The 27394-nt window shown below is 44.8% G+C and overlaps 1 protein-coding gene across 3 annotated transcripts in view; it reads left to right on the forward strand.

Annotated features, from left to right (window-relative positions):
* The window catches only part of rnf41l (ring finger protein 41, like), a 30646-nt gene extending 9038 nt beyond the window's left edge, over positions 1–21608 (forward strand). For 2 of the 3 annotated variants that reach the window (XM_063042484.1, XM_063042492.1), the window contains 4 exons: positions 2608–2747; positions 10768–10930; positions 15095–15215; positions 20552–21608. In XM_063042484.1, coding sequence (XP_062898554.1) covers positions 2608–2747; positions 10768–10930; positions 15095–15215; positions 20552–20791 — 664 coding nt within the window. In that variant the 3' untranslated portion in view covers positions 20792–21608. The remainder of the gene's footprint in view (positions 1–2607; positions 2748–10767; positions 10931–15094; positions 15216–20551) is intronic. The other variant, XM_063042488.1, reaches the window with a different exon arrangement.
* The last annotated feature ends 5786 nt before the right edge of the window (positions 21609–27394 follow it).

Below are 27394 nucleotides of genomic sequence, written 5' to 3' on the forward strand. Positions count from 1 at the left end.
AATACAGCTTGTCAACTCCCACAGCCCGTGCTGACCTTGTGATTCCCATCTGAGGCCAATGTGAGAGGATCCTTCAGGAGGGTGAGCCCACAGAAGGCACCTGGCCCAGAGTGTGTACCTGACTGAGTACTGAAGACCTGTGCTAATCAAGTGTGCAGCCCAAACGCCTGTTCCATGCTGTATCTCTAAATAAATAAATAACCTCTTGCTTCAGCGGGGTTATTTTGGAGCACCAAAACACTGCATGCTTATCCTCTACTTTATACTTCTGACTGTGAGGCTAAGCACAGCTCCAATGCCATGTTTAAATTTCCTGATAACACCACTGCTGTAGGCTGAATCAAAGGTGGTGATGAATCAGCACATAGGAGAGAGATTGAAAATCTGGCTGGGTGGTTCCACAACAGCAGGTTCTTACTCAATATCAGCAAGACCAGGGAGATGATTATTGATTTCAGGAGAAGGGAACTGGAGGATCAGAGGTGGAGCGGTTCGGCAACTTTAGATTCCTCTGAGTTATCATTTCAGAGGAGCTGGCCTGGGCCCAGCACATAAGGGCAATAATGAAGAAAGCACAGCAGCACTTCTTCTTCCTTAGGAGCTTGTGAAGATTTGACATGACATGTAGAACTTCGACAAGCTTCTATAGATTTGTGGTGGAAAGTATAAGGACTGGCTGCAGCTTTTTCCGATCCTGTGCTACCCCCCCTCCCTCCATACCAGACGATGATGTGGCCAGTTAGAATGCTATTTAACAAATACGACATCTGGAGAAACTTCTGAAATGCCTGCCTCGCTGCCGCTGCTACTGCGCGATCGAGAATCTCCGGAGGGGAAGGCCCCAAATCCTCAGCTTTGCCTATTGCCTGTTGCCGGGGCCAGGGTCGAAGCGCTTGGCAGAGATGGTGCTCGGTGTCGGAGGGCTGGTTGGAGGCTCGAAGTTTTCGGACGGACTCGAGTCAGCTGTGGTCGGGTGCTTCCAGGGTGCTGCATCGGCAAGTTTGCGGCGCTGGAAGCTCATGGCAGGGAGAGTTTCTCCCTTCTACCATCTGCATGAGATGATGGGACTTCCGAGAGACTTGGAGACTTTTTTTTTTACCGTGCCCATGGTCTGTTCTTTATCAAATTACGGTACTGTTTTGCACTGTTGTAACTATATGTTACAATTATGTGGTTTTTGTCAGTTTTTTTTGTTAGTCTTGGTTTGTCTTGTGTTTCTGCGATATCATTCTGGAGGAACATCATTTCTTAATGCATGCATTACTAAATGACAATAAAAGAGGACTGCGTGTCCTCATAATCTAATCTTCATTGTACATCTGTAGAAAATTTGCAAGTGTCTTTGGAGACAAACCAAATCTCCTCAAACTACTAATGAAATACAGCCACTGTCTTCCCTTCTTTGTAGTTCCATCAATATGTCGGACACTAGACAGATCTTCAGAGATGCTTTCTAATAAAAATAATTTTATTGAATAAAAATCAGAATCAGGTTTATTATCACCGGCATGTGACATGAAATTTGTTAACTTAGCAGCAGCAGTTCAATGCAATGCATTACCTCGCTTTATGTCGCCTCTGGAAATTCCATTTGGCGGACAATTTCCCTCCACGCCGCTCTGACATATTGGGAAATTATGTACTCGGCAGGTTACAGCAGCGGTTTGCCTTTGCCGACTGCCGGGTGAGTTTAAAGAGATCACCACCTCTTGCAGTGGATGACCAGGACGTCTAAGTGCCTTGTCGTACTCTTAGCGCTCCACAACGCCTGCTGGCCTGCCTTCTTGACCATTGGACCATTGATTGGTCTCCTCCGCTCCATCTGCCAGGGCCAGACTTCACACGCTGGGACAGGCAGATCCCTTACCTCACCGAGAGTCAAAGACCCGTCGGCTACCCTCACCTGGTTTGGCCCGTCTGCCGAGATGGCCCAGAGGTGCTACCCCTCCCTAGACACCCCATACACTCTAATGCATAATCTAGCAGAGAAAAAAATAATAAATAAAATAAAAAATAATAATAAATAAACAAGTAAATCAATTACGTATATTGAATAGATTTTTAAAAACGTGCAAAAACAGAAATACTGTATTTTTTTTTTAAAAGTGAGGTAGCATCCAAGGATTCAGTGTGCATTTAGGAATCGGATGGCAGAGGGGAAGAAGCTGTTCCTGAATCGCTGAGTGTGTGCCTTCAGGCTTCTGTACCTCCTACCTGATGGTAACAGTGAGAAAAGGGCATGCCCTGGGTGCTGGAGGTCCTTAATAATGGACACTGTCTTTCTGAGACATCGCTCCCTGAAGATGTCCTGGGTACTTTGTAGGCTAGTACCCAAGATGGAGCTGACTAGATTTACAACCCTCTGCAGCTTCTTTCGGTCCTGTGCAGTAGCCTCTCCATACCAGACAGTGATGCAGCCTGTCAGAATGCTCTCCACAGTACAACTATAGAAGTTTTTGAGTGTATTTGTTGACATGCCTTCTCCTAATAAACTCCTAATAAAGTATAGCCACTGTCTTGCCTTCTTTATAACTACATCGTTATGTTGGGACATATCCTGTAAGACTAAATAGAAATTATTTTCTCCTTTTTAATCTTTGACAATAGGTATATGCGAAATGATTTGAATCGGCTACAGATGTGGTGCAGAAATAAGCAACACGGCTGTGAAACAATCTGTTCTTTAGAAGCGATTGACAGACATGAAAGTGAGTGTGAATACAGCCGGGTTCCCTGCTTAAATGCGGGTAAGTGAAAGGTAACAAAATTATACAAATCCAGGATTTCATTATTAGAACTGCCTTTAACTATTGTTTTAAATTGGTTTCCCTAATTAATTACAAACACAAGAAAGTCTGTAGATACTGGAAATCCAGAGCAACACACACAAAACGCTGGAGGAACTCAATAGGTCAGGTAGCATCTATGGATAAGAGCAAACAGTTGACTTTTCGGGCCAAGACCCTTCATCAAGACTGAGAAGGAAGTGGGGAGATGCCTGAATTAGATGGTAGGGGGGTGGGGTGGAAGGCTAACTGGAAGGTGATAGGTGAAGCCAGGTGGGTGAGGAAGGTCGAGGGCTGGAGAAGGAAGAATCTGATGGGAGGGGAGAGTGGACAATAGGAGAAAGAGAAGGAGGAGGGGGCCCAGGGGGAAATAATAGGCAGGTGAGAAGTGGTAAAAGGTCAGATTGGAGAATAGGGAGGGGGATAATTTTTCTTCACCCGAAGGAGAAATTTACCGGCATCTTACCCTTTCCCTGTTAGTCCTAATGAAGGGTCTCGCCAAAAACATCGACTGTTTACCCTTTTTCATAAATGCTGCCTGACCTGCTGAGTTCCTCCAGCATTTTGTGTGTGTTGCACAGAGCTTCTTTCATTGGCCACCATTTTAGTTGAACTTGTAAGAAAAACTTGCTTATTGAATGATTGGTTGTCTGGCGATCTGGCAATGACAGGAAACCTGTGTGGGAGAGTGAATGAACCCACTGCTAAATTCTTTGACTTAGAAAGTATTCCCTTTCCCCTCAACTTTTTGAATGTACTTCTGTCTCCTATCTCTCTTGCAACTGCCCTGCAAGGTTTTTGCTCCTTTTAAGTCACTGAATGGTTCTAAACAATGTGAAAAAAAATGTTGACTATGATAGCACATTATATCTCATTACGAATCCTGATGAAGGGTCTCAGCCCAAAGCGTTGACTGCTTCCTTTCCATAGCTACTGCCTGACCTGCTAAGTTCCTCCAGTATTCTTTGTGCTACTCTGGATTTCCAGCTTCTGCAGAATCTCTTGAATTTCTATTTTTCTTAGATTAATTTCCAATATCATCATGCCTCACTACACATCATCCGCACCAGCCTACCTGCCATCAAAGACGTATCTACAAAAAGGTGCCAGAAGAGGGCTAGTAACATCATGAAGGATCCCACCCACCCTGCTCATGTCTGTCCCACTCCCATCAGGGAGGAGGCTACGTAGCATCTACACCAGGACCACCAGACACAAAAACAGTTACTTTCCCCAAGCAGTGAGGCTGTTCAACACCTCCACCCACTCACCCACCCCTCCACACCCCCAACCACCATTAAATCATTTCCTGTCAGTCACCTTATGTACAGACACTCCTGTGCCTAACATCATTTTAAGTATTTTAATTATTTTTAAAAATTATTATTGTGTTTTTCATCTTTTAGTGGGGTTTTTTTGAGCTGTGTTTGATCTGGAGTAACAATTATTTTGTTCTCCTTTACATTTGTATACAGGAAATGACAATAAACAATCTTGAATCTGCATGATAGTACTGACAGTATAATAAATGTGCTCCCTTGTGTGCTGTGCAGTTTTCAAAAGATTTAGGCAACTGAAGTAAAGCTCCACTTTCCATTTCTTTGTACAAGTATTTGAAGTCTCCCTCTACCCATTTTCCTTTAGGTGGCATTTACATGTGCTATGGATGTGGTATGTATGTACTTAACAATGAATTTTTTTACAGTGCAGTGTTAATTCTTACTTTCTCATTAAAAACATTTTTTTGTGTGTTTTGGTGCTGTGATATGAATGATTTTGTGCTTGGTAACAGACAGCCTCTAGTCATACTCATAGAGTGCTACAGCAGGACAGGCCCTTTGGCCAATCTGGTCTGTGTATAAACATAAAGAAAGCTTATGAGTAATACATTTGGCACCAGCTTGGCTGCTGGAGCTGCCGGAAGGATCTTCAGTGACGTCCAGCCGCCTGAGGGGCTCCGTTCCAAATTTGTGGTGTGGGTTTACTCCCATAGCTTTCGTCTCTCCTAAGGCTGCTCACAAGGCAGTGGGGATATTTACCCATAGCTGGGGATCTGGTTCACAAGTACCAGGGCGAGTCCACACACTGGAAGACCTACATGATGCATGTACAGGGGTTAGACCTCTTCCCCATCCTCTGTAGTTCAGCCTGGGTCCAAAAGGAGTTCAGTTTCCGTGTGTCGCCAGCGAGGAGGCACTACATGAGGCTTGCTGTTGGAGAGGCTGTGTACTGACAGGGAGAGACTGACACATTCAGCTCTCCTTTTCACAAGACTGCTGGCCAGCGGTGGAAGCTGAAAGTGAGAACGACAAGCACTACCCACTACACTACCGCATGAGACACATCACAAAAACCATTTGGACCCCACAAATATACATGTATATAGAAATGAGAGAACTTTTCTCTGAACCAAGGTGTAAAACACAGTAGTACACGTAACACACAATAACATATGAAAGTAAGTATAAAATCTACAGATGAATCACACATAAATAATGAACTAAAGTGTATAAATTAAATACTGTAAGATATAAAACAGATGAGCCAGTGACACTTCAAATATGATGCAGCAAGGAATTAAGAAGCCTAATGGCCTGGGGGAAGAAATTGTTTCCCATCCTGACCGTTTTTGTTTTTATGCATCGGAGTCTCCTGCCTGATGGTGGAAAGTTAGAGGATGCTGGCTGGATGGTGGAATCTTGAATAATAATCCACCTTTCACCCTTGGCCCTTGGCTCTTGACTTCTGGTTGCAGTCCCACCCAACCTTAGGGTAAATGCAAGCTGACTTTTTCCACTGTCTATATACCTCTTTCAAATCTCCCCTCATTCTGCTACACTCCAGGGAATGAAGTTCTAACCTATTCGATCTTTCCCTGTAACCAGTTGAGGATATTATGCCTCCAAAGGCTGCTGAATAGTAGAATATATAAAGAAGGCTGACACTATAGTGCCGAGAAAAGGCAAAGCTACAAATGGAATGTTGAAGTAATATCCGATTACGTCCTGGCCCTTAATGATCCAGTGTCACTATTCAAAGTAAATTTATTATGTAAGTACGTATACAGTATGTCACTATAAATTACCTTGAGATTCATTTTCTTGCAGGCATTCACAGAACAAAGAAATACAACAGAATCAGTGAAAAACCACACACAAAGACTGACAAGCAACCATTGTACAAAACTCTGCGAATACAAAAACACTAATCATACATACATACTGAGAACATGAATTGTTGAGTGTTTATGAGTGAGGCCATTGATTGTGGAATCATTTCACAGTTAAGGTGAGTGAAGTTATCCACACCAATTCAGGACCCTGATGATTGAAGTGTAATAGCTGTTCCTAAACCTAGTGGTGCAGGACCTAAGACTCCTTGTACTTGGTAGCCACAAGAAGAGAGTATGGCCTGGATGGTGGTGGTCCTTGCTGATGGATACTGCTCTCTTGTGACACTGCTCCTTGTAGATGGTGGGAGGGGCTTTTCCGGTGATGGATTGGGCTGTATCCACTACTTGTTAACAGAGAATGTAAAGTTTCCCAGAGTTTAATGTTCCTCCATAAACAAAACTGTAATGGGAAGTGCATTTACTGCCTTTGTGGGGAAGAATGGTATTTCTTATCATCACTGACATGTTTCATGTAATTTGTTGTATTGAAGCAGTAGTACAGCCATTGTTCATCATTATTATGAGCCATGTCAAATGACATTGGTGATCCTGGTCTTTATGATCATGATTGTTCTTGGCAAATTTTTTATAGAAGAGGTTTGTCATTTCCTTCTGAGCAGTGTCTTTGCAAGACAAGTGACCCCAGCCATTATCAATACCCTTCAGAGATTGCTTGGTGTCAGGACTTGTGATAGGCACCAGCTGTTCATACAACCATCCACCACCGCTCCCCTGGCTTCATGTGACCCTGTTCAGGGGCTACACCTTGTCCAAGGGTGACATGCAGGCTAGCAGAAGGAAGGGGTGCCTTTACACTGCCTTTGGTAGGGATGTGTCTCTACCCCGCCACACAAGTATAACAGTATCACAACGCTATTACAGCTCGGGCGTTGGAGTTCAATTCGGACACCTCTGTCAGGAGTCCGTACGTCCTTCCTGTGACGTGGGTTTCCTCCTACATTCCAAAGGTATACCATTTAGCAGGTGAAATGGTCATTGTAAATTCTAAATGAAAGGGTGGAGCTGTTGTGGATAGTGTGGAGTGCTGTCAGAGGTTACAGCGGGACATTGATAGGATGCAAACATGGGCTGAGAAGTGGCAGATGAGTTCAAACCAGATAAGTGTGAGGTGGTTCATTTTGGTAGGTGAAATATGATGACAGAATGTAGTATTAATGGTAAGACTCTTGGCAGTGTGGAGGATCAGAGGGATCTTGGGGTCCGAGCCCATAGGACACTCAAGGCTGCTGCACAGGTTGACTCTGTGGTTAAGGAAGCATACGGTGCATTGGCCTTCATCAATCATGGGACTGAGTTTAGGAGCCAAGAGGTAATGTTGCAGCTATCTAGGACCCTGGTCAGACCCCACTTGGAGTACTGTGCTCAGTTCAGGTTGCCACACTATAGGAAGGATGCGGAAACCATAGAAAGGGTGCAGAGGAGATTTACAAGGATGTTGCCTGGATTGGGGAGCATGCCTTAGGAGAATAGGTTGAGTGAACTTGGCCTTTTCTCCTTAGAGCGACGGAGGATGAGAGATGACCTGATAGAGGTGTATAAGATGATGAGAGGCATTGATCGTGTGAATAGTCAGAGGCTTTTTCCCAGGGCTGAAATGGCTCACACGAGAGGGTACAGTTTTAAGCTGCTTGGAAGTAGGTACGGAGGAGATGTCAAGGGTAAGTTTTTTACACAGAGAGTGGTGAGTGTGTGGAATGGGCTGCCGGCAACGGTGGTGGAGGCGGATACGATAGGGTCTTTTAAGAAACTCCTGGATAGGTATATGGAGCTCAGAAAAATAGAGGGCTATGGGTAACCCTTGGTAATTTCTCAGGTAAGGACATGTTCAGCGCAGCTTTGTGGGCCGAAGGGCCTGTATTGTGCTGTAGGTTTTCGATGTTTCTAAATTGTCTCGTGATTGGCCTAGGGTTAAATAGACAGGTTGCTGGGCTTCTTGGGCCAGAAGGGACTGTTCCACACTGTATCTCTAAATAAAATAAATTCTGAATTGCAATAAAGATATAAAAAATAAGTAGTGCAAAAAGAAAGGAAAATAGTGAGGTAGTGTTCATAGGTTCCTGGGACGTTCAGAAATCTGATAATAGAGGGGAAGAAACTATGCCTGAATCATTAAGTGTGTGTCTTCAGGCTCCTGTATCTCCTCCCTGATGGTAGCAGTGGAAAGAGGGCATGTTCTGGGTGATGGGCGTCTGAAATGATGGATGCCATCTTTTTGAGGAATCGCCGTTTGAAGATACCGTGGATGCTGAGGTTACTAGTGCTCATGATGGAGCTGGCTAAGTTTACAACCCTCTGCAGCTTTTACCGATCCTCAGCAGTGGCTCCTCCGTACCAGATGGTGATGCAGCCAGTTAGAATGCTCGCCACTGTACATCTGTAGAAATTTGCAAGTGTCTTTGGTGACGTTCCAAATCTCCCAAAACTCCTAATGAAATATAGCCACTGACGTATCTTCTTCATTATTGCTTCAATATTTGGGCCCAGGATAGATCCTAATGTAATATTTTGAAATTCCAAATATGACTTCCATTTTACTAAACCATGATATTTAATTATTTTTAGTAATCTATTCCCAAAATACTACCATTAATACTTGATATTTTTCAATACATGATCATGTATGTAAGTGTCACTGGATTTTATTAGAATCTGGTTTGATATCACTGGCCTATATCATGAAATTTGTTGTTTTTCAGCAGAAGTACATTGCAATACACGAAACTATAAATTGTAACAAGAAATATTTTTTTAAAAATTAAATATGTAGTTCAAAAAAGAGAGTAGAAAAAATGCTGAGGTAATGTTTGTTGGTTCATTACCCATTAAGGAATCTGATGGCAGAGGTGGAAAAAGCTATTCCTGAAATGTTGAGTGTGTGTCTCCAGGGTCCTGTACCACCATCTTGATAACATTGAGTGCCCTGGTGATGGGGATCCTTAATGATAGATGCCACCTTTTTGAGGCATCTGCTTTAGAAGATATTCTCGATGCTGGGGAGGCTAGTGCCCATGATTACAGTCTTGTGCAACTTTTTCCATTACTGTGCAGTTGCCCTTCCATACCAGATAGTGTTGCAATCAGTTAGAATTTTCCTCACAGTACAACTGTAGAAATTTCTGATTCTGTTTGATGTCATACCAAGTATCCTTAAACTCCGAATAAATATAGCCACTGTCATCTGCCTTTGTAATTGCGTCAACATGTCGGGCCCAGGATAGATCTTCAAAGATGTTGACACCCAGGAACTTGAAGTTGCTTACTCTCTCCACTGTTGATCCCTCAATGAGAACTGATGGGTTCAACTGCCGCTTCCTGAAGTCCACAATCAATTTCTTGGTCTCACTGATGTTGAGACCATAAGACAAAGGAGCAGAAGTCGGCCATTCGGCCCATCGAGTCTGCTCTGCCATTTTATCATGAGCTGATCCATTCTCCCATTTAGTCCCACTCCCCCACCTTCTCACCATAACCTTTGATGCCCTGGCTACTCAGATACCTATCAATCTCTGCCTTAAATACACCCAATGACTTGGCCTCCACTGCTGCCCGTGGCAACAAATTCCATAGATTCACCACCCTCTGGCTAAGTGAGTGCAAGATTGTTGTTGCAACATCACTCAACCAGCTGATATGTCTCACTCTTGTACACCACCTCGTCACCATCTGAAATTCTGCTAACAATATTTGTGTCATTGGCAAACTTATAGATGATATTTGGGCTATGCCTAGCCACAAAATCATGTGTGTAGAGAGAGTACAGCACTGGGTCAAGCATGTATCTTGGAGGTACGGGTGAGGAACTTTGACTTTCATTTCTTAGTTTAGCTCTTCTTCTTTGCGTCCATACTACTGAACATTTCTGTAAATATGTGCCAGAAAAAGGTAATTAAAGTGACTATCATCAAGGAAACAAGCACCTAGGTCATGCTGTCTTCTCGATACTGCCATCAGGAAGGAGTTACTGGAGACCTGGGTCCCAGACCACCAGGTTCTGGAACAGTTATTACTCTCCAATCATCAGGCTCCTGAACTGGTGTGGATAACTTCTCTCACCTCAACACTGAACTGATTCCATAGCTGACAGACTCACTTTCAAGGACTCTACAACTCATGTTCTCAATGTTATTTATCATGTATGTATTTATTTAGTTGTATTTTCACAGTTTGTCTTCCTTTGCACATTGGTTATTTGTAGTTTTTCACTGATTCTATCATTTCCCTTTGTTCTATTGTGAATGCCCGAAGAAAATGAATCTCGGGGTGGTATATTGTGACATAGGCATACATCGATAATAAATTGAATTTGAACTTTGAGGTGTCAGAATTGCAAAATGTTATCACCTCAGTCACTTTTTGAAAATGGTTACAGGGTACTGCATTCCGTTACCTTTACCCTGTATTTTCAAGTTAAGAAGACCTGTCACATAAAATGATATTGTTGCTCAAACAACAGGAATTCTGCAGATGCTGGAAATTCAAGCAACACACATCAAAGTTGCTGGTGAACGCAGCAGGAAACGTCGACTGCACCTCTTCCTAGAGATGCTGCCTGGCCTGCTGCGTTCACCAGCAACTTTGATGTGTGTTGCTTGATATTGTTGCTAATCCTTTTATTAAGACATTAGATTTGAACTCTATTTCAGAAGTTTTAAGAAGATTGCTGTGGTCCTGAATGCTACTCCCCCCCCCCCCTGTACTGATTGCATGTTCCAATATTGTTCTTTTATGATATATTTATAATTCCAATTAACATTTGTCCGATATTTGTTGATTCACCTTCCTGCAAAGGTTGTACTGTTCAAGTAGAACGACGCGGTCTGGAAGCTCACATGGCAGTGTGTGAATGCCGAAGCCGGGAATGCTCCAATGGTTGTGGTTACGCCATGCTCAGTGCAGATGACGCTCAGCACAACTGTATAGCGGAACTGAGGACGGAACTGGAATTGCTAAGGTATGTAACGGATCTCTGCACAATCCTGACCTTGTTGGTCATTATCTTTAGCACATCAAGAACTTTGATTCTGAATTCTTAGTATTCATTGGATTTTTATAACTATCAGAACTACCAGTTAACTTTTCCCATTTTTATTCTCACGCTGAAAGCCCTTCGGTGTATCTGTGTATTCTGTACAATAAGGAACTCTAGGCTGATAACATTACTGGATTTCTAGTACATAGCTATTAAAGATAAATGGGATTAAATATTAGCTTTATATGTTACATGTACAGTGAAATACAGTGTGTCAAAGGTCAGCGTAGTCCAAGGATCTTTATCTTTAAAAAAGTGTAGCCACATTTCCAGCGCCCACATATCATGCCTACAGCTAACTAACCCCAAGTCTTTGGAATGTGGAAGAAAGCGGAGCATCCGGGGAAACCCACGCAGTCACAGGGAGAATAGACAGCGACTGGAATTGAACTCTGATCTTTGCAACACTCGTGCACTGAATGCCACCCCACGGTGCTGCCCCAGCAGCAGTTAATAAATTAGCAGTAACATCAATTTTATCCTGTTGGATTTAAAGATTAAAAGATGGTCACCACAGTAGCATAGTGGTTAACATAACATTTTACAGCACCAATGATCAGGGTTCAATTCCCAACACTGTTTGTAGGGAGTTTAAACATCTCTCCATGACCACGTAGGTTTCCTCTAGGTCCTCCGCTTTTCTCCCACATCCCAAACACATGTAAGGGTTAATAAGTTGTGGGCATGCTGCGTTGGCAGCGGAAGCCCAGTGACCTTTACAGGCTGCCCACAGCACAACCCTTGGACTGTGCTGATCATTGATGCAAATAAAAAAAAGTACAAAATTCAAAGTACATACATGTCACCATGCACAAACCTGAGATTCATTTTCTTGTGGGCATACTCAGTAAATCCAAGAACCATTATAGAATCAATGAAAGACAGCACCCAACTGAGCGGACAGTCAGTTTTTAAAAGAAAACTGCTAATACAAAAGAAATAATAATAATAAGTAAAGAAGCAATAAATATCGAGAACATGAGACGAAGAGTCCTTGAAAGAGAGCCTATAGGTTGTGAGAACATTTTAGTGATGGGGCAAGTGAAGTTGAGTGAAGTTATCCCCTTTGGTTCAAGAGCCTGATTGTTGAGGGGTTCCTGAACCCGGTGGTGTGAGTCCTACTTCTCCTGTACCTTCTTCCCGATGGCAGCAAGGAGAAGCCCATAAGATATAGGAACAGAATTAGCCCATTTGGCCCATCAAGTCTGCTCCACCATTTCATCATGGCTGATCCAGTTCCCTCTTAGCTCAATCTTCTGCCTTCTCTCCATATCCCCTCATGCCCTGATTATTCAAGAATCTATCAATATCTGCCTTAAATATACCCAATGACTTGGCTTCCACAGCTGCCTGTGGCGAAGAATTCCACTCTCTGGCTGAAGAAATTCCTGATCTCCATTCTAACTGGACATCCCTCTATGCTGAGGCTGAGTCCTCTGGTCTTAGACTCACTGAGCACATGCACTCCACTTCCACTCTATTGAGGCCTTGCAACTCGGTAGATCCTCCCCTCATTCTGCAGAATTCCAGTCAGTACAAGCTCAGAGCCATTAAATGCTCCTCACTTGATAAGTAACAGGGTGATAAGTAATATGGTAACTACCATCCTCTCACCTTATCTGCTTACCAGCCTATCACCTCCCTCCCTCTGGTGCTCCTTCCCCCTTTCTTTCTTCCATGGCCTTCTGTCCTCTCCTATCCAATTCCCACTTCTGCAGCCCTGTATCTCTTTCACCTATCAATTTTCCAGCTCCTTACTTCATCCTTCCCGGTTTCACCTATCGCCTTTGTTGTGGCGTGGATGAAATCACTGGAGAGAGTTACTGGTAGATACAAAGCAGCTTCTTTATTCGACAAAACAGTGTACAGCAGGCATCGAGAGGCTTTTGGTGGAAAGGTCTGCTGGCCCAGTGTGGGACTCGATATTTATTTGCTAAACACAAAGGGCAATCCATATTTACAAAGTATAGATGATTTCTTTTGAAGCTACATACAAAACTTCACATTTTCTGATTCCATCCATCCTACCAGCTTCTGGACTGATATTCAGGAATCCATTGTTCCAAACTGAACCCACAATACATTTATTTGGTATTTTACCTGCTTAACATGAAGGACAATTCATATTTACAAAGTATAGATAATGCTGTCTTTGAAACTACATGCAAACCTCACACCTTCTGGTTTACATCCATCCCACAGGCACCGGCAGCATCTGGACTGGTATTCCAGTATTCACAGCTTTTAGGAAATGCATTGTTACAAATGGACTGGTATTCCGGTATTCACAGCTTTTAGGAAATGCATTGTTACAAATGGACTGGTATTCCGGTATTCACAGCTTTTAGGAACAAAAGACTGGTGGCCAAAGCCATTTGTTAAGTGTAAATGACCTAAACCCAAAAATTACTCTTAACAACCTTGTGTTTCTTTTTCCCCTGCCCCCACCTTCGAACTCTGACTCCTCATCTTTTTCTCTCCAGTCCTGCTGAAGGGTCTCCGCCCAAAACATCGAATATACTCTTTTCCATAGACGCTGCCTGGCCTGCTGTGTTTCCAAAGTGGTATAATTATTATTGAGAGCAATGGCCGCAGGGGTACCCTGCATTGGCTGCCTATTTCCCTTCCTGACAGTCACCCAGTTACCTGCCTCCTGCAGCCTAGGGGTGACTGCCTTCCTGGAGCTCCTTTCTATCACTTCATCAGTCTCCCTTATGAGCCAGAGGTCATCAAGCTGCAGCTCCAGTTCCTTAACACGTTCTCAGAGGAGCTGCAGCTCGGTGAGACTGGTGCTGACGTGGTTATCAGGGAGGCTGGAGGATCTCCCAGAATTAGTCATAGTCATACTTTATTGATCCCAAGGGAAATTGGTTAAATTCCACATCTCACACACAACAAAGCACAGTCCCTGGAGCTATTCGCACTTCACTAACTGCGCCCTAATGGACAAGGAATGAAGAATAGAGAAGAAACTTACCAGATACTTACCTCACGCAAGCCTAATGAGCCAAAGGCACTCCAACACTGGCTCACTCACACAATTGCCACTCTGCTTGCCCCGCCTTATTTTTATTCACCCTTTCTAATAAATCCCGTTCACTGATTGGGTGCCATTCGGCTCCAAACTCTGCCACAAAACACTGCCTTTTTAAAACTTCAGACATGGTCCAAAATGAAATCACTGCTTCTTCTCGTGCTCCCATTCATCGGGTGCAGTCCAACTCCGAAGACAGCATGCCTTGGGGCGGTGGGGGGCATGCTCGCTGGCTATCCACTCAGTCTATGTCTCTTATCATCTTGATTGCTTACAATTTCTCTGCAGTTGATGTCATCTATGCTTCTAGTTTCTGGGTCATTTTTTTTGCTATTTTGTGTGATTTTGATCGGGGCAGATTGGCTTTGCAGCCTGCAGTCAGTGGAGGACACAATTCCAAACTGAACTGAACTGAACTACACTGAACGTTACAAGATTGTTTCAAGGACTCTGTGGTGTGATGTTTGATACTCTGTGTGTCATTCACTCACTTTTTGCTGCTGTTTGTTCTTTTCTTTGCACTTTGGGTGTTTGTTTTTGAACAGGTTCCATGGTGTTTCTTTTTTTTTGTGGCTGTCAGCAGGAAGAGTACCCCTGTGGACATTCCTCTCAGTGTTGTATACATACTTGGATAATAAATATACTTTGATTTAAACAGTTTTTGGATGTTTTATTATGTCAATGCGACTGTCAGAAGGATTTGACATGACTGACCATCTGGGATTTGTCAGGATTTAAGGGTAAGGTAAAAACCTTCAATGCTGAAATTGACCAGAAAGAACTTCATTTTGCTGGTGGAATTGAAGACATGGGTAAAAGTGCAGGTTTTACAACTGGTCGGTGATGAGATGCAATGGAAGGGGATCTAAACTTGTAATTGGGTAGTGAGGTTTGAAACGAGATTGCGAAACGTGTACACTGGAGCTGTGGACAAAGGTAGATTCTAACCCACCATCCTTAGCGATGGCTTCAGAAACTAGTCAAAGCTTGATGCATCTTTGGTAACATACATCTAACCTCAAGTATTCTCCTTAATTCCTTTTTACATGAAGGTCTGAGATGATTTGTAAAGTTGAAGAAGTAAAGCATGAAATGGAATCCCGTTTAGATTCTCAAAGAAGACACATGGTACAGAAAGAGAGCTTCCTGCAAAATGAAATCGAGGAGCTTAAAGTTAGTATGCTTACTCGTAGACATTTTATGAAAGTAGATATGTAGCTGTGACTGTAAATGCTTTGGAAATGCATGGCAAAGTGTCCTAATGTAATTTGTATTGCAATCACTGCAGTCAACGTTGTGCTAAGGCAGGAGTTCCCCTCCTGCGGTCCATGGTTAGTGGTAGGGGACCAGTGCCTAAAAAGATTGGAGGCTCCTGTTCTACTGGTGGGCTCTCAGGTGGCTGTAGAGGCTAAGCCGGGATCCACGTACTCTGGTGGATAAGAGTAAGTGGTGCCTGTGGTTAGCGGTTGGGTCCTTTGCTTGTTCAGTTTCTCCTTTCACAACTGCCACTCGCCCTCTGTGGCCCAGAGTAGGTCGATCTCCTGTAGCAGCTCCCTCTTGAACAGATTTCCTCCGGGTGCATCGACTAAGTGCAATGTCTTCCCAGTTTTTACATGTCATGCTGAATTCCTTCCAGCTGATTTTGATGTTATCTTTGATGTTATCTTACAGCAGTTATAATGGGTGACTTCAATCTACATGTAGACTGGGTGAACCAAATTGGTAAAGGTGCTGAGGAAGAGGATTTCTTGGAATGTATGCGGGATGGTTTTTTGAACCAACATGTCGAGGAACCGACTAGAGAGCAGGCTATTCTGGACTGGGTTTTGAGCAATGAGGAAGGGTTAATTAGCGATCTTGTCGTGAGAGGCCCCTTGGGTAAGAGTGACCATAATATGGTGGAATTCTTCATTAACATGGAGAGTGACGTAGTTAATTCAGAAACAAAGGTTCTGAACTTAAAGAGGGGTAACTTTGAAGGTATGAGACATGAATTAGCTAAGATAGACTGGCAAATGACACTTCAAGGATTGACGGTGGATATGCAATGGCAGGCATTTAAAGGTTGCATGGATGAACTACAACAATTGTTCATCCCAGTTTGGCAAAAGAATAAATCAAGGAAGGTAGTGCACCCGTGGCTGACAAGAGAAATTAGGGATAGTATCAATTCCAAAGAAGTAGCATACAAATTAGCCAGAGAAAGTGGCTCACCTGAGGACTGGGAGAAATTCAGAGTTCAGCAGAGGAGGACAAAGGGCTTAATTAGGAAGGGGAAAAAAGATTATGAGAGAAAACTGGCAGAGAACATAAAAACGGACTGTAAAAGCTTTTATAGATATGTAAAAAGGAAAAGACTGATAAAGACAAATGTAGGTCCCCTGCAAACAGAAACAGGTGAATTGATTATGGGGAGCAAGGACATGGCAGACCAATTGAATAATTACTTTGGTTCTGTCTTCACTAAGGAGGACATAAATAATCTTCCAGAAATAGTAAGGGACAGAGGGTCCAGTGAGATGGAGGAACTGAGCGAAATACATGTTAGTAGGGAAGTGGTGTTAGGTAAATTGAAGGGATTGAAGGCAGATAAATCCCCAGGGCCAGATGGTCTGCATCCCAGAGTGCTTAAGGAAGTGGCCCAAGAAATAGTGGATGCATTAGTGATAATTTTTCAAAACTCGTTAGATTCTGGACTAGTTCCTGAGGATTGGAGGGTGGCTAATGTAACCCCACTTTTTAAAAAAGGAGGGAGAGAGAAACCGGGGAATTATAGGCCGGTTAGCCTAACGTCGGTGGTGGGGAAACTGCTGGAGTCAGTTATCAAGGATGTGATAACAGCACATTTGGAAAGCGGTGAAATGATCGGACAAAGTCAGCATGGATTTGTGAAAGGAAAATCATGTCTGACGAATCTCATAGAATTTTTTGAGGATGTAACTAGTAGAGTGGATAGGGGAGAACCAGTGGATGTGGTATATTTGGATTTTCAAAAGGCTTTTGACAAGGTCCCACATAGGAGATTAGTGTGCAAACTTAAAGCACACGGTATTGGGGGTAAGGTATTGGTGTGGGTGGAGAATTGGTTAGCAGACAGGAAGCAAAGAGTGGGAATAAACGGGACCTTTTCAGAATGGCAGGCGGTGACTAGTGGGGTACCGCAAGGCTCAGTGCTGGGACCCCAGTTGTTTACAATATATATTAATGACTTGGATGAGGGAATTAAATGCAGCATCTCCAAGTTTGCGGATGACACGAAGCTGGGTGGCAGTGTTAGCAGTGAGGAGGATGCTAAGAGGATGCAGGGTGACTTGGATAGGTTGGGTGAGTGGGCAAACTCATGGCAGATGCAATTTAATGTGGATAAATGTGAAGTTATCCACTTTGGTGGCAAAAATAGGAAAACAGATTATTATCTGAATGGTGGCCGATTAGGAAAAGGGGAGGTGCAACGAGACCTGGGTGTCATTATACACCAGTCATTGAAAGTGGGCATGCAGGTACAGCAGGCGGTGAAAAAGGCGAACGGTATGCTGGCATTTATAGCGAGAGGATTCGAGTACAGGAGCAGGGAGGTACTACTGCAGTTGTACAAGGCCTTGGTGAGACCACACCTGGAGTATTGTGTGCAGTTTTGGTCCCCTAATCTGAGGAAAGACATCTTTGCCATAGAGGGAGTACAAAGAAGGTTCACCAGATTGATTCCTGGGATGGCAGGACTTTCATATGAAGAAAGACTGGATGAACTGGGCTTGTACTCGTTGGAATTTAGAAGATTGAGGGGGGATCTGATTGAAACGTATAAGATCCTAAAAGGATTGGACAGGCTAGATGCGGGAAGATTGTTCCCGATGTTGGGGAGGTCTAGAACGAGGGGTCACAGTTTGAGGATAGAGGGGAAGCCTTTTAGGACCGAGGTTAGGAAAAACTTCTTCACACAGAGAGTGGTGAATCTGTGGAATTCTCTGCCACAGCAAACTGTTGAGGCCAGTTCATTAGCTATGTTTAAAAGGAAGTTAGATATGGCCCTTGTGGCTACAGGGGTCAGGGGGTATGGAGGGAAGGCTGGGTTCTGAGTTGGATGATCAGCCATGATCATAATAAATGGCGGTGCAGGCTCGAAGGGCCGAATGGCCTACTCCTGCACCTATTTTCTATGTTTCTATGTTTCTATGCAATTTAATGTGGATAAATGTGAAGTTATCCACTTTGGTGGCAAAAATAGGAAAACAGATTATTTTCTGAATGGTGGCCGATTAGGAAAAGGGGAGGTGCAACGAGACCTGGGTGTCATTATACACCAGTCATTGAAAGTGGGCATGCAGGTACAGCAGGCGGTGAAAAAGGCGAACGGTATGCTGGCATTTATAGCGAGAGGATTCGAGTACAGGAGCAGGGAGGTACTACTGCAGTTGTACAAGGCCTTGGTGAGACCACACCTGGAGTATTGTGTGCAGTTTTGGTCCCCTAATCTGAGGAAAGACATCTTTGCCATAGAGGGAGTACAAAGAAGGTTCACCAGATTGATTCCTGGGATGGCAGGACTTTCATATGAAGAAAGACTGGATGAACTGGGCTTGTACTCGTTGGAATTTAGAAGATTGAGGGGGGATCTGATTGAAACGTATAAGATCCTAAAGGGATTGGACAGGCTAGATGCGGGAAGATTGTTCCCGATGTTGGGGAGGTCTAGAACGAGGGGTCACAGTTTGAGGATAGAGGGGAAGCCTTTTAGGACCGAGGTTAGGAAAAACTTCTTCACACAGAGAGTGGTGAATCTGTGGAATTCTCTGCCACAGCAAACTGTTGAGGCCAGTTCATTAGCTATGTTTAAAAGGAAGTTAGATATGGCCCTTGTGGCTACAGGGGTCAGGGGGTATGGAGGGAAGGCTGGGTTCTGAGTTGGATGATCAGCCATGATCATAATAAATGGCGGTGCAGGCTCGAAGGGCCGAATGGCCTACTCCTGCACCTATTTTCTATGTTTCTATGTTTCTATGTTTCTATTTCCTTTGCCCATCAGGAGTAGACTATAATTCGATTAACGTGAATCCATACTCAAATACAGTTCTGGTTAAGAATCCTGAGCACCCATTGTCACTGGGAGTGCAGGCTAGATGAATTTACCATATGTAATATCAATATGTAGTGTTCAACCAAAATAAACTTTGAACAAATATTTATTTGCACATTTTCTAATACACAGGAGCAGAATCAGGCTATTTGGCCCCTTGAGCCTGCTCCACCATTCCATCATGGCTGATTTATTATCCTTCTCAAACCCATTCTCTTGCCTTCTCCCTGTAATCTTTGACACACCTAACTAATCAAAATATTACCAGCCTCTGCTTTAAATATACTCAATGACTTGGCCTCCACAGCCATCTCAAACCGCAGGGTGAATTCTATCATGCCTCCTAAGGATTCCTTTAACCTAAGCTCTAAAACAGCTTTGAGTTTTATTTGCTCCAAAAGGTGATATACTTGATAACTATGAGTTCAGCACAAAAGCAAAATAACTCTGCAACTTAAAAGTTTTGGATATATGACATTTAGGTTTGAATAAGAGTAATTTTGTGTCAGTGAATTAGGTCGGGAAGTAGCCACTAGGTGGTATGAAAAATTAATAACAAGTGAGCAGCATTGGTCTTTTAATGTGCTTATGGACAATATCCTCAAAAGGCTGCAGGGCATTTCACAAAACACATATTTAGTAAAATACAAAACATTACTACTGGTTGTAGAACATAGAACATTACAACACAGAACAGGTCCTTCAGCCCATAATATTGCGCAAACTTTTTAACCTACTTTTAAATAAATCAAACCCTTCCTTCCTACATAACCCTCCATTTTTCTGTCATTCCTATGCCTACCCGAGAGTTTCTTAAATGCCCCAATTCCACCGACAGTGTGTTCTACGCACCTACCACTTTGTATTTTAAAAAAACAACATACCCCTGACATCCCCCTTATACTTCCCTTCAATCACCTTAACGCTATGCCCCCTTGTATTAGCCATTTCTGTCCTGTGAAAAAGTATCTGGCTGTCCACTCGATCTGTGCCTCTTACCTTCTTGTACACTTCTACCAAGTCACCTGTCATCCTCCCTTGCTCCAAAAAGAAAAGCCCCAGCTCACACAGCCTATCCTCATAAAGCGTGCTCTCTAATCCAGGCAGCATCCTGGTAAATCTCCTCTGCACCCTCTCTAAAGAGTCCATTTCTTGTCTATAATGAGGTGACACAATACTCCAAGTGTAGTCCATTCAGAGTTTTATACAGCAGTAATATAACCTCAGAGTTCAAAATAAATTTATTATCAAATGATACACACACACACACACACACATACACACAATAAATAATCTCGTGACCAATGAAGAGCAATACACCACATGCCTTCTTAACAACTTTCCCCAACCCACTCTGGTGTTTCTCTTTGACATTTTACTAAGGGAGTGAAGTGATTTATAGTGCTGAATTTCAGGCTGCCACTTGTACTTTCAGAGCCAGCTGTCTCGTGTGATGTCGGATATGCGGACACTGGTGGCCGAAGAAAGGAAGCATCGTCAGGAAGTGGAACAAGCCGAACTGGAGAAGAGGGAGCTAGTAGAGTTGCTAAAGAGCTGGAATAAAGAGAGCAGGCTTCTCAATGGAGAAGGGGGCAGCAAGAGAACCACTGCTGTCAGACCCCCCAACCGAATGGAAAGCATCAAACGGAAGCCGAAGGAGGTCACCGTTATCTAAATGATGGGTTACTGAATTAGCCATGAATGCATTTCCCTCGTTTGTTTTAAATGGGTTCAAATTTTTTTTGCTTTGCCCAGTTAGAACACAGCATTTAATTGAGTACTACATAGGACACAATACATTACAGGCCCTTTGGCCCACAATGTTATGCTGACCTTTAAATCCACTCTAAGATCAATCTAACCCCTTCCCTCCTACATATCACTGTTTTTCCTATCATCCGTATGCCTTCTAAGAGTCTCTCAAATACCCATTGTATATCGCCTCTGCTATCACTTGTAGGGCATTCCACACCCAACACTAAATCTGTGTCTAATAAAAACAAACCTCGCACATCTTTCCCGCCCTCCCCACCATACTTTCCTCCAAACACCTTAAAATTATGCCCCTTCATATTAGCCATTTCAGCCCTGGGCAAGCATTTCTGGCTGTCCTCTCTAGCCATACCTCTTATCATGTTGTACACCCCTAGTAAGTCAGCACTCAACCTTGTACAAAAAGGTCTGGCTCACCCAAGCATTCTTCATTAGACATGCCCTCCAGTCCAGGCAGAATCCTGCTAAATCTCCTGTGCACCCTCTCCGGGGAAAATGTTTCTGCCACTTAAATAAATATAGGCAGAACTGAAACAACAGGAATTCTGCAGATGCTGGAAATTCAAGCAACACACATCAAAGTTGCTGGTGAACGCAGCAGGCCAGGCAGCATCTCTAGGAAGAGGCGCAGTCGACGTTTCAGGCCGAGACCCTTCGTCAGGACTAACTGAAAGAAGAGCTAGTAAGAGATTTGAAAGTGGGAGGGGGAGGGGGAGATCCAAAATGATAGGAGAAGACAGGAGGGGGAGGGATAGAGCCAAGAGCTGGACAGGTGATAGGCAAAAGGGATATGAGAGGATCATGGGACAGGAGGTCCGGGGAGAAAGACGGGGGGGGGGGGAACCAGAGGATGGGCAAGGGGTATATTCAGAGGGACAGAGGAAGAAAAAGGAGAGAGAAAGAAAGAATGTGTGTATATAAATAAATAACGGATGGGGTACGAGGGGGAGGAAGGGCATTAGCGGAAGTTAGAGAAGTCAATGTTCATGCCATCAGGTTGGAGGCTACCCAGACGGAATATAAGGTGTTGTTCCTCCAACCTGAGTGTGGCTTCATCTTTACAGTAGAGGAGGCCGTGGATAGACATGTCAGAATGGGAATGGGATGTGGAATTAAAATGTGTGGCCACTGGGAGATCCTGCTTTCTCTGGCGGACAGAGCGTAGATGTTCAGCAAAGCGGTCTCCCAGTCTGCGTCGGGTCTCACCAATATGTAAAAGGCCACATCGGGAGCACCGGACGCAGTATATCACCCCAGCCGACTCACAGGTGAAGTGATGCCTCACCTGGAAGGACTGTCTGGGGCCCTGAATGGTGGTAAGGGAGGAAGTGTAAGGGCAGGTGTAGCACTTGTTTCCCCTACAAGGATAAGTGCCGGGAGGGAGGTGGGTGGGGAGGGATGGGGGGGACGAATGGATAAGTGCCGGGAGGGAGGTGGGTGGGGAGGGATGGGGGGGACGAATGGATAAGTGTCGGGAGGGAGGTGGGTGGGGGAGGGATGGGGGGGACGAATGGATAAGTGTTGGGAGGGAGGTGGGTGGGGAGGGATGGGGGGGACGAATGGATAAGTGTCGGGAGGGAGGTGGGTGGGGAGGGATGGGGGGGACGAATGGATAAGTGCCGGGAGGGAGGTGGGTGGGGAGGGACGGGGGGGACGAATGGATAAGTGCCGGGAGGGGGGTGGGTGGGGAGGGACGGGGGGGACGAATGGATAAGTGCCGGGAGGGGGGTGGGTGGGGAGGGACGGGGGGGACGAATGGATAAGTGCCGGGAGGGGGGTGGGTGGGGAGGTATGGGGGGGACGAATGGATAAGTGCCGGGAGGGAGGTCGGTGGGGAGGGATGGGGGGGACGAATGGATAAATGTCGGGAGGGATGGGGGGGACGAATGGATAAGTGCCGGGAGGGAGGTGGGTGGGGAGGGATGGGGGGGACGAATGGATAAGTGCCGGGAGGGAGGTGGGTGGGGAGGGATGGGGGGGACGAATGGATAAGTGCGTGGAGGGGGGTGGGTGGGGAGGGATGGGGGGGACGAATGGATAAGTGCCGGGAGGGGGGTGGGTGGGGAGGGATGGGGGGGGACGAATGGATAAGTGCCGGGAGGGAGGTGGGTGGGGAGGGATGGGGGGGACGAATGGATAAGTGCCGGGAGGGGGGTGGGTGGGGAGGGATGGGGGGGACGAATGGATAAGTGCCGGGAGGGGGGATGTGGGGAGGGATGGGGGGGACGAATGGATAAGTGCCGGGAGGGAGGTCAATGGGGAGGGATGGGGGGGGGACGAATGGATAAGTGCCGGGAGGGAGGTGGGTGGGGAGGGATGGGGGGGACGAATGGATAAGTGCCGGGAGGGGGGTGGGTGGGGAGGGATGGGGGGGACGAATGGATAAGTGTTGGGAGGGAGGTGGGTGGGGAGGGATGGGGGGGATGAATGGATAAGTGCCGGGAGGGGGGTGGGTGGGGAGGGATGGGGGGGACGAATGGATAAGTGTCGGGAGGGAGGTGGGTGGGGAGGGATGGGGGGGACGAATGGATAAGTGCCGGGAGGGAGGTGGGTGGGGAGGGATGGGGCAGAACTGATATTCTTGCCCAAGTTGCTTTTGATGACCAGGTTTTCTGCAAACAGAAATGGAATGATCTGTGCTTGGCCTTACCACTTGGTCAATGACGTCACTTCAGTCAGTGAAGTGTTGTGTTCTGTGTTGACCCAGTGTATTTAAGGGAAATTTGTAAAACTGTTGCTTGAATGTCATGTCTTCCTGAAAGATAAAACCTAATAAATTAAGAGTGATTGGATTTCAAACATGTAAGAGGATGCTTTTTAATGCTTCTGCCTTGTAGACTGCAGCTCTTTACATTTTTACATGTACTCAGTGGCCACTTCGTTAGGCACACTTGCTCAAACAGTTGAGGCCAGTTCATTGGCTATATTTAAGAGGGAGTTAGATATGGCCCTTGTGGCTACGGGGATCAGGGGGTATGGAGGGAAGGCTGGGGCGGGGTTCTGAGTTGGATGATCAGCCATGATCATAATAAATGGTGGTGCAGGCTCGAAGGGCCGAATGGCCTACTCCTGCACCTATTTTCTATTAATGCAAAAGTCTAATCAGCCTATCGTGTGGCAGTAACTCAGTGCATAAAAGCATGTTCAAGAGGTTCCGTTATTATTCAGACCAAACATCAGAATAAGGAAGAATTGTGATCTTAGACCATAAGATACAGGAGCAGAATTAGGTCATTTGGCCCAAAGAGTCTGCTCTGCTATTTCATCATGGCTGATCCAATTTCCCTCTCAGCCACAATCTCCTGCCTTCTCCCTATATCCCTTCATGCCCTGACCAATGAAGAATCTATGAACCTCTGTCCTAAATGTGCATAAAGACTTGGCCTCCGCAGCTGTCTGTGGCAAAGAATTCCACAGATTCCCTACTCTCAGACTAAAGAAACTCCTCATCTGTTCTAAAAGGATGGCCCTCTGTTCTGAGGCTGTGTCCTCTAGTCTTAGACTCTCCCACCATAGAAAACATCCTCTCCATATCCACTTTATTGAGGCCTTTCACCATTCGATAGGTTTCAATGAGGTTACCACTCATTCTTCGGAATTCCAGTGAATACCAGGCCCAGAGCCATCAAACACTCTTCATCTGACAAGCCATTTGCGTGAACCTCTTTAGAACCCTCTCCAGTTTCAGAACATCCTTTCTAAAGAGCCCAAAACTGCTCACAATACTCCAAGTGAGGCCTCACCAGTGCTTTATAAGGTCTCAATATTACATCCTTGTTTTTATATTCTAGTCCACTTGAAATGAATGCTAACATTGCATTTGCCTTCCTCACTACAGACTTAACCTGAAAATTAACCTTTAGGGAATCCTGCACAAGGACTTCCAAGTCCCTTTTGAACCTCAGTTTTTTTCTATTTTACCTCCATTTAGAAAATAGACAACCCTTTTATTTCTTCTACCAAAGTGCATGACCATACACTTCCCAACACTGTATTCCATCTACCACTTTGCCCATTCTGCTTATCTGTCTAAGTCCTTCTGTAGACTCTCTACTTCCTCAAAACTACCTGCTTCTTTACCTATCTCCATATCGTCTGCAAACTTTGCAACAAAGCTATCAATTCCATTATCCAAATCATTGATGAATAATGTAAAAAGAATCAGTCCCAACACAGCCCCCTGTGGAACAACACTAGTCACTGGCAGCCAGCCAGAAAAGGCTCCCTTTATTCCCACTCTTTGCCTCTACCACCACCCTTGGCCAGTACGATGCAAGAATTTAAATATCAAAACTCCAGGCACATTACATGCATATCATCCTCAGAGCAGAAATTAAGATGTAGTGTGATCACTTGAGTTGAGACAGGCAGCTGTAGAGAATGATATGGGATCCACGTATGCAGGATGTTAGGGTGGATTCCCTTCATGGGGAACTGTGTGACTTTGTTTGATGTGGGGAGGCTGATGCATGGACAGCCACCACATGGTCCTTGACAGATTGGGTTAGGGTCCAGTGACATGGAATGCAAAATGACTGGGGTCCCTCACTGCTGCAGCTTCCTCCATTTTCACTGCTGTTATGATGTGTCTTCATCTTCCACCAGCTTCACAGCTGAGGTAGTCTTTATCTGGAACCCTCCCCCCCTCCCACCGGCCTTACCACTGTGGGTAACCCTTCCAGGACCATAAGATATAGAAGCAGAATTAGGCCATTCAGCCCATTGAGTCTGTTCTGCCATTCCATCATGGTTGATTTTATTTATTTAAGATACTGCGTAGAATAGGCCCTTCCATCTCCTTGAGCCGTGCTGTCCAGCAATCCTATGATTGAACCCTAACCTAGTCACTGGACAACTTAGAATGATCAATTAACCTACTAACCGGTACATCTTTGTGGGAGGAAACTGCAGCACCCAGAAAAACCCACGCAGTCATGGGGAGAACATACCAACTTCATACAGACAGCAGCAGGAACTGGTATCATAGGGTGTTGTGCTAACCACTATGTTACAGTGCTTCCTCTCCCTCTGATCCCCATTCTCCTGCCTTCTCTCCATAATTTTTGATGCGCTGATTAATCAAGAACCTATCAACTTCCACCATAAATATATTCAATGCACCTGTGCAGCCATCTATGGTAATGAATTACACAAATTCACCACCCTCTGGCTGAAAATTTTCCTCGTTTCTATTCTAAATGGATATCCTATTCTGAGGCTATGCCCCCTGGTCCTTGGCTCACCCACTATAGGAAACATCCTCTCTATCCAGACCTTTCAATATTCTGTAGGCTTCAATGAGACTCTCCCCACCATTCTTCTAAATTCCAGTGAGTACAGAACCAGAGCCATCAAACGCTCCTGATATGTTAATCCTTTCAAGGAGAATGTTTCCTATATTGTGAGAGTCTAAGGCCAGAGGATACTGCCTCAGAATAGAGGGGCATCCTTTTAGAACAGAGATGAAGAGGAATTTCTTTAGCCAGAGAGTGGTGAATCTGTGGAATCCTTTGCCACAGGCAGCCATGGAGGCCAGGCCTTTATGTATATTTAAGGCAGAGGTTGATAGATTCTTGATTGCTCAGGGCATGAAGGAATACGGGGAGAAGGCCAGCATCTGGGGCTGAGAGGAAACTGGATCAACCGTGATGACATGGTAGAACAGACTTGATGGGCCAAATGGCCTAATTCTGCTCCTATATCTTATGATCCTATAAAGCCTCAACATCACATTCTTTGCTTTTATATTCTCATCTTCTTGAAATGAATGCTATATTGGAATTGCCTTCCTTAGCACTAACTCAGCCTTTAGGGAATCCAGCGCCGCGACTCCCAATTCCTTTTGCACCTGATTTTTGAATTTTCTTTCCATTTAGAAAATAGTCCACACCTTTATTCCTTCTACCAATGTTCATGACCATGCACTTCCCTGCACTAGGGCAGCACGGTGGTGTAGTGATTAGCAAAATGCTTTACAGTTCCTGGAACCCTGTCTCCCCGTGACGGCCTGGGTTTCTTCTGGGTGCTCCGGTTTCCTCCCACAGTGCAAAGACGTACCTGTTAGTAGGTTCATTGGTCATTTTAAATTGTCCCATGATTAGGCTTGGGTTAAAACAGTTGCTGGATGGTGTGGAAGGATCTATTGACCACCGTATTTTAAATAAATAAATTATATACCGTCAGCCACTTTGCGCATTCTTCCAATCTGCGTTGTACTGAAATAATACCGTTTCAAGCTAAAATGAAAGATCATTGAAAAAGGAGGGAGGGAACATCGACTCAAGACCATGAGAGGCCTGAGTTGGGCATTTCCATGCCTTACAAGGCGCAGATTGGAAGTCTGTGTGGGGCGCCACTCCTCGCACAGACTCGAGCAATGTGTGGTTAAGTACCTTGCTCAAGGGCACAAACATGCTGCCACAGCTGAGGCTCGAACTAGCGACCTTGAGATCACCAGAGGAATGCCTTAACCACTTGGCCACATGCCCAACACAAACATTGAAAA

The sequence above is a fragment of the Mobula hypostoma genome, chromosome 1 (assembly GCF_963921235.1).
Source record: "Mobula hypostoma chromosome 1, sMobHyp1.1, whole genome shotgun sequence".
Classification (NCBI taxonomy): Eukaryota; Metazoa; Chordata; class Chondrichthyes; order Myliobatiformes; family Myliobatidae; genus Mobula; species Mobula hypostoma.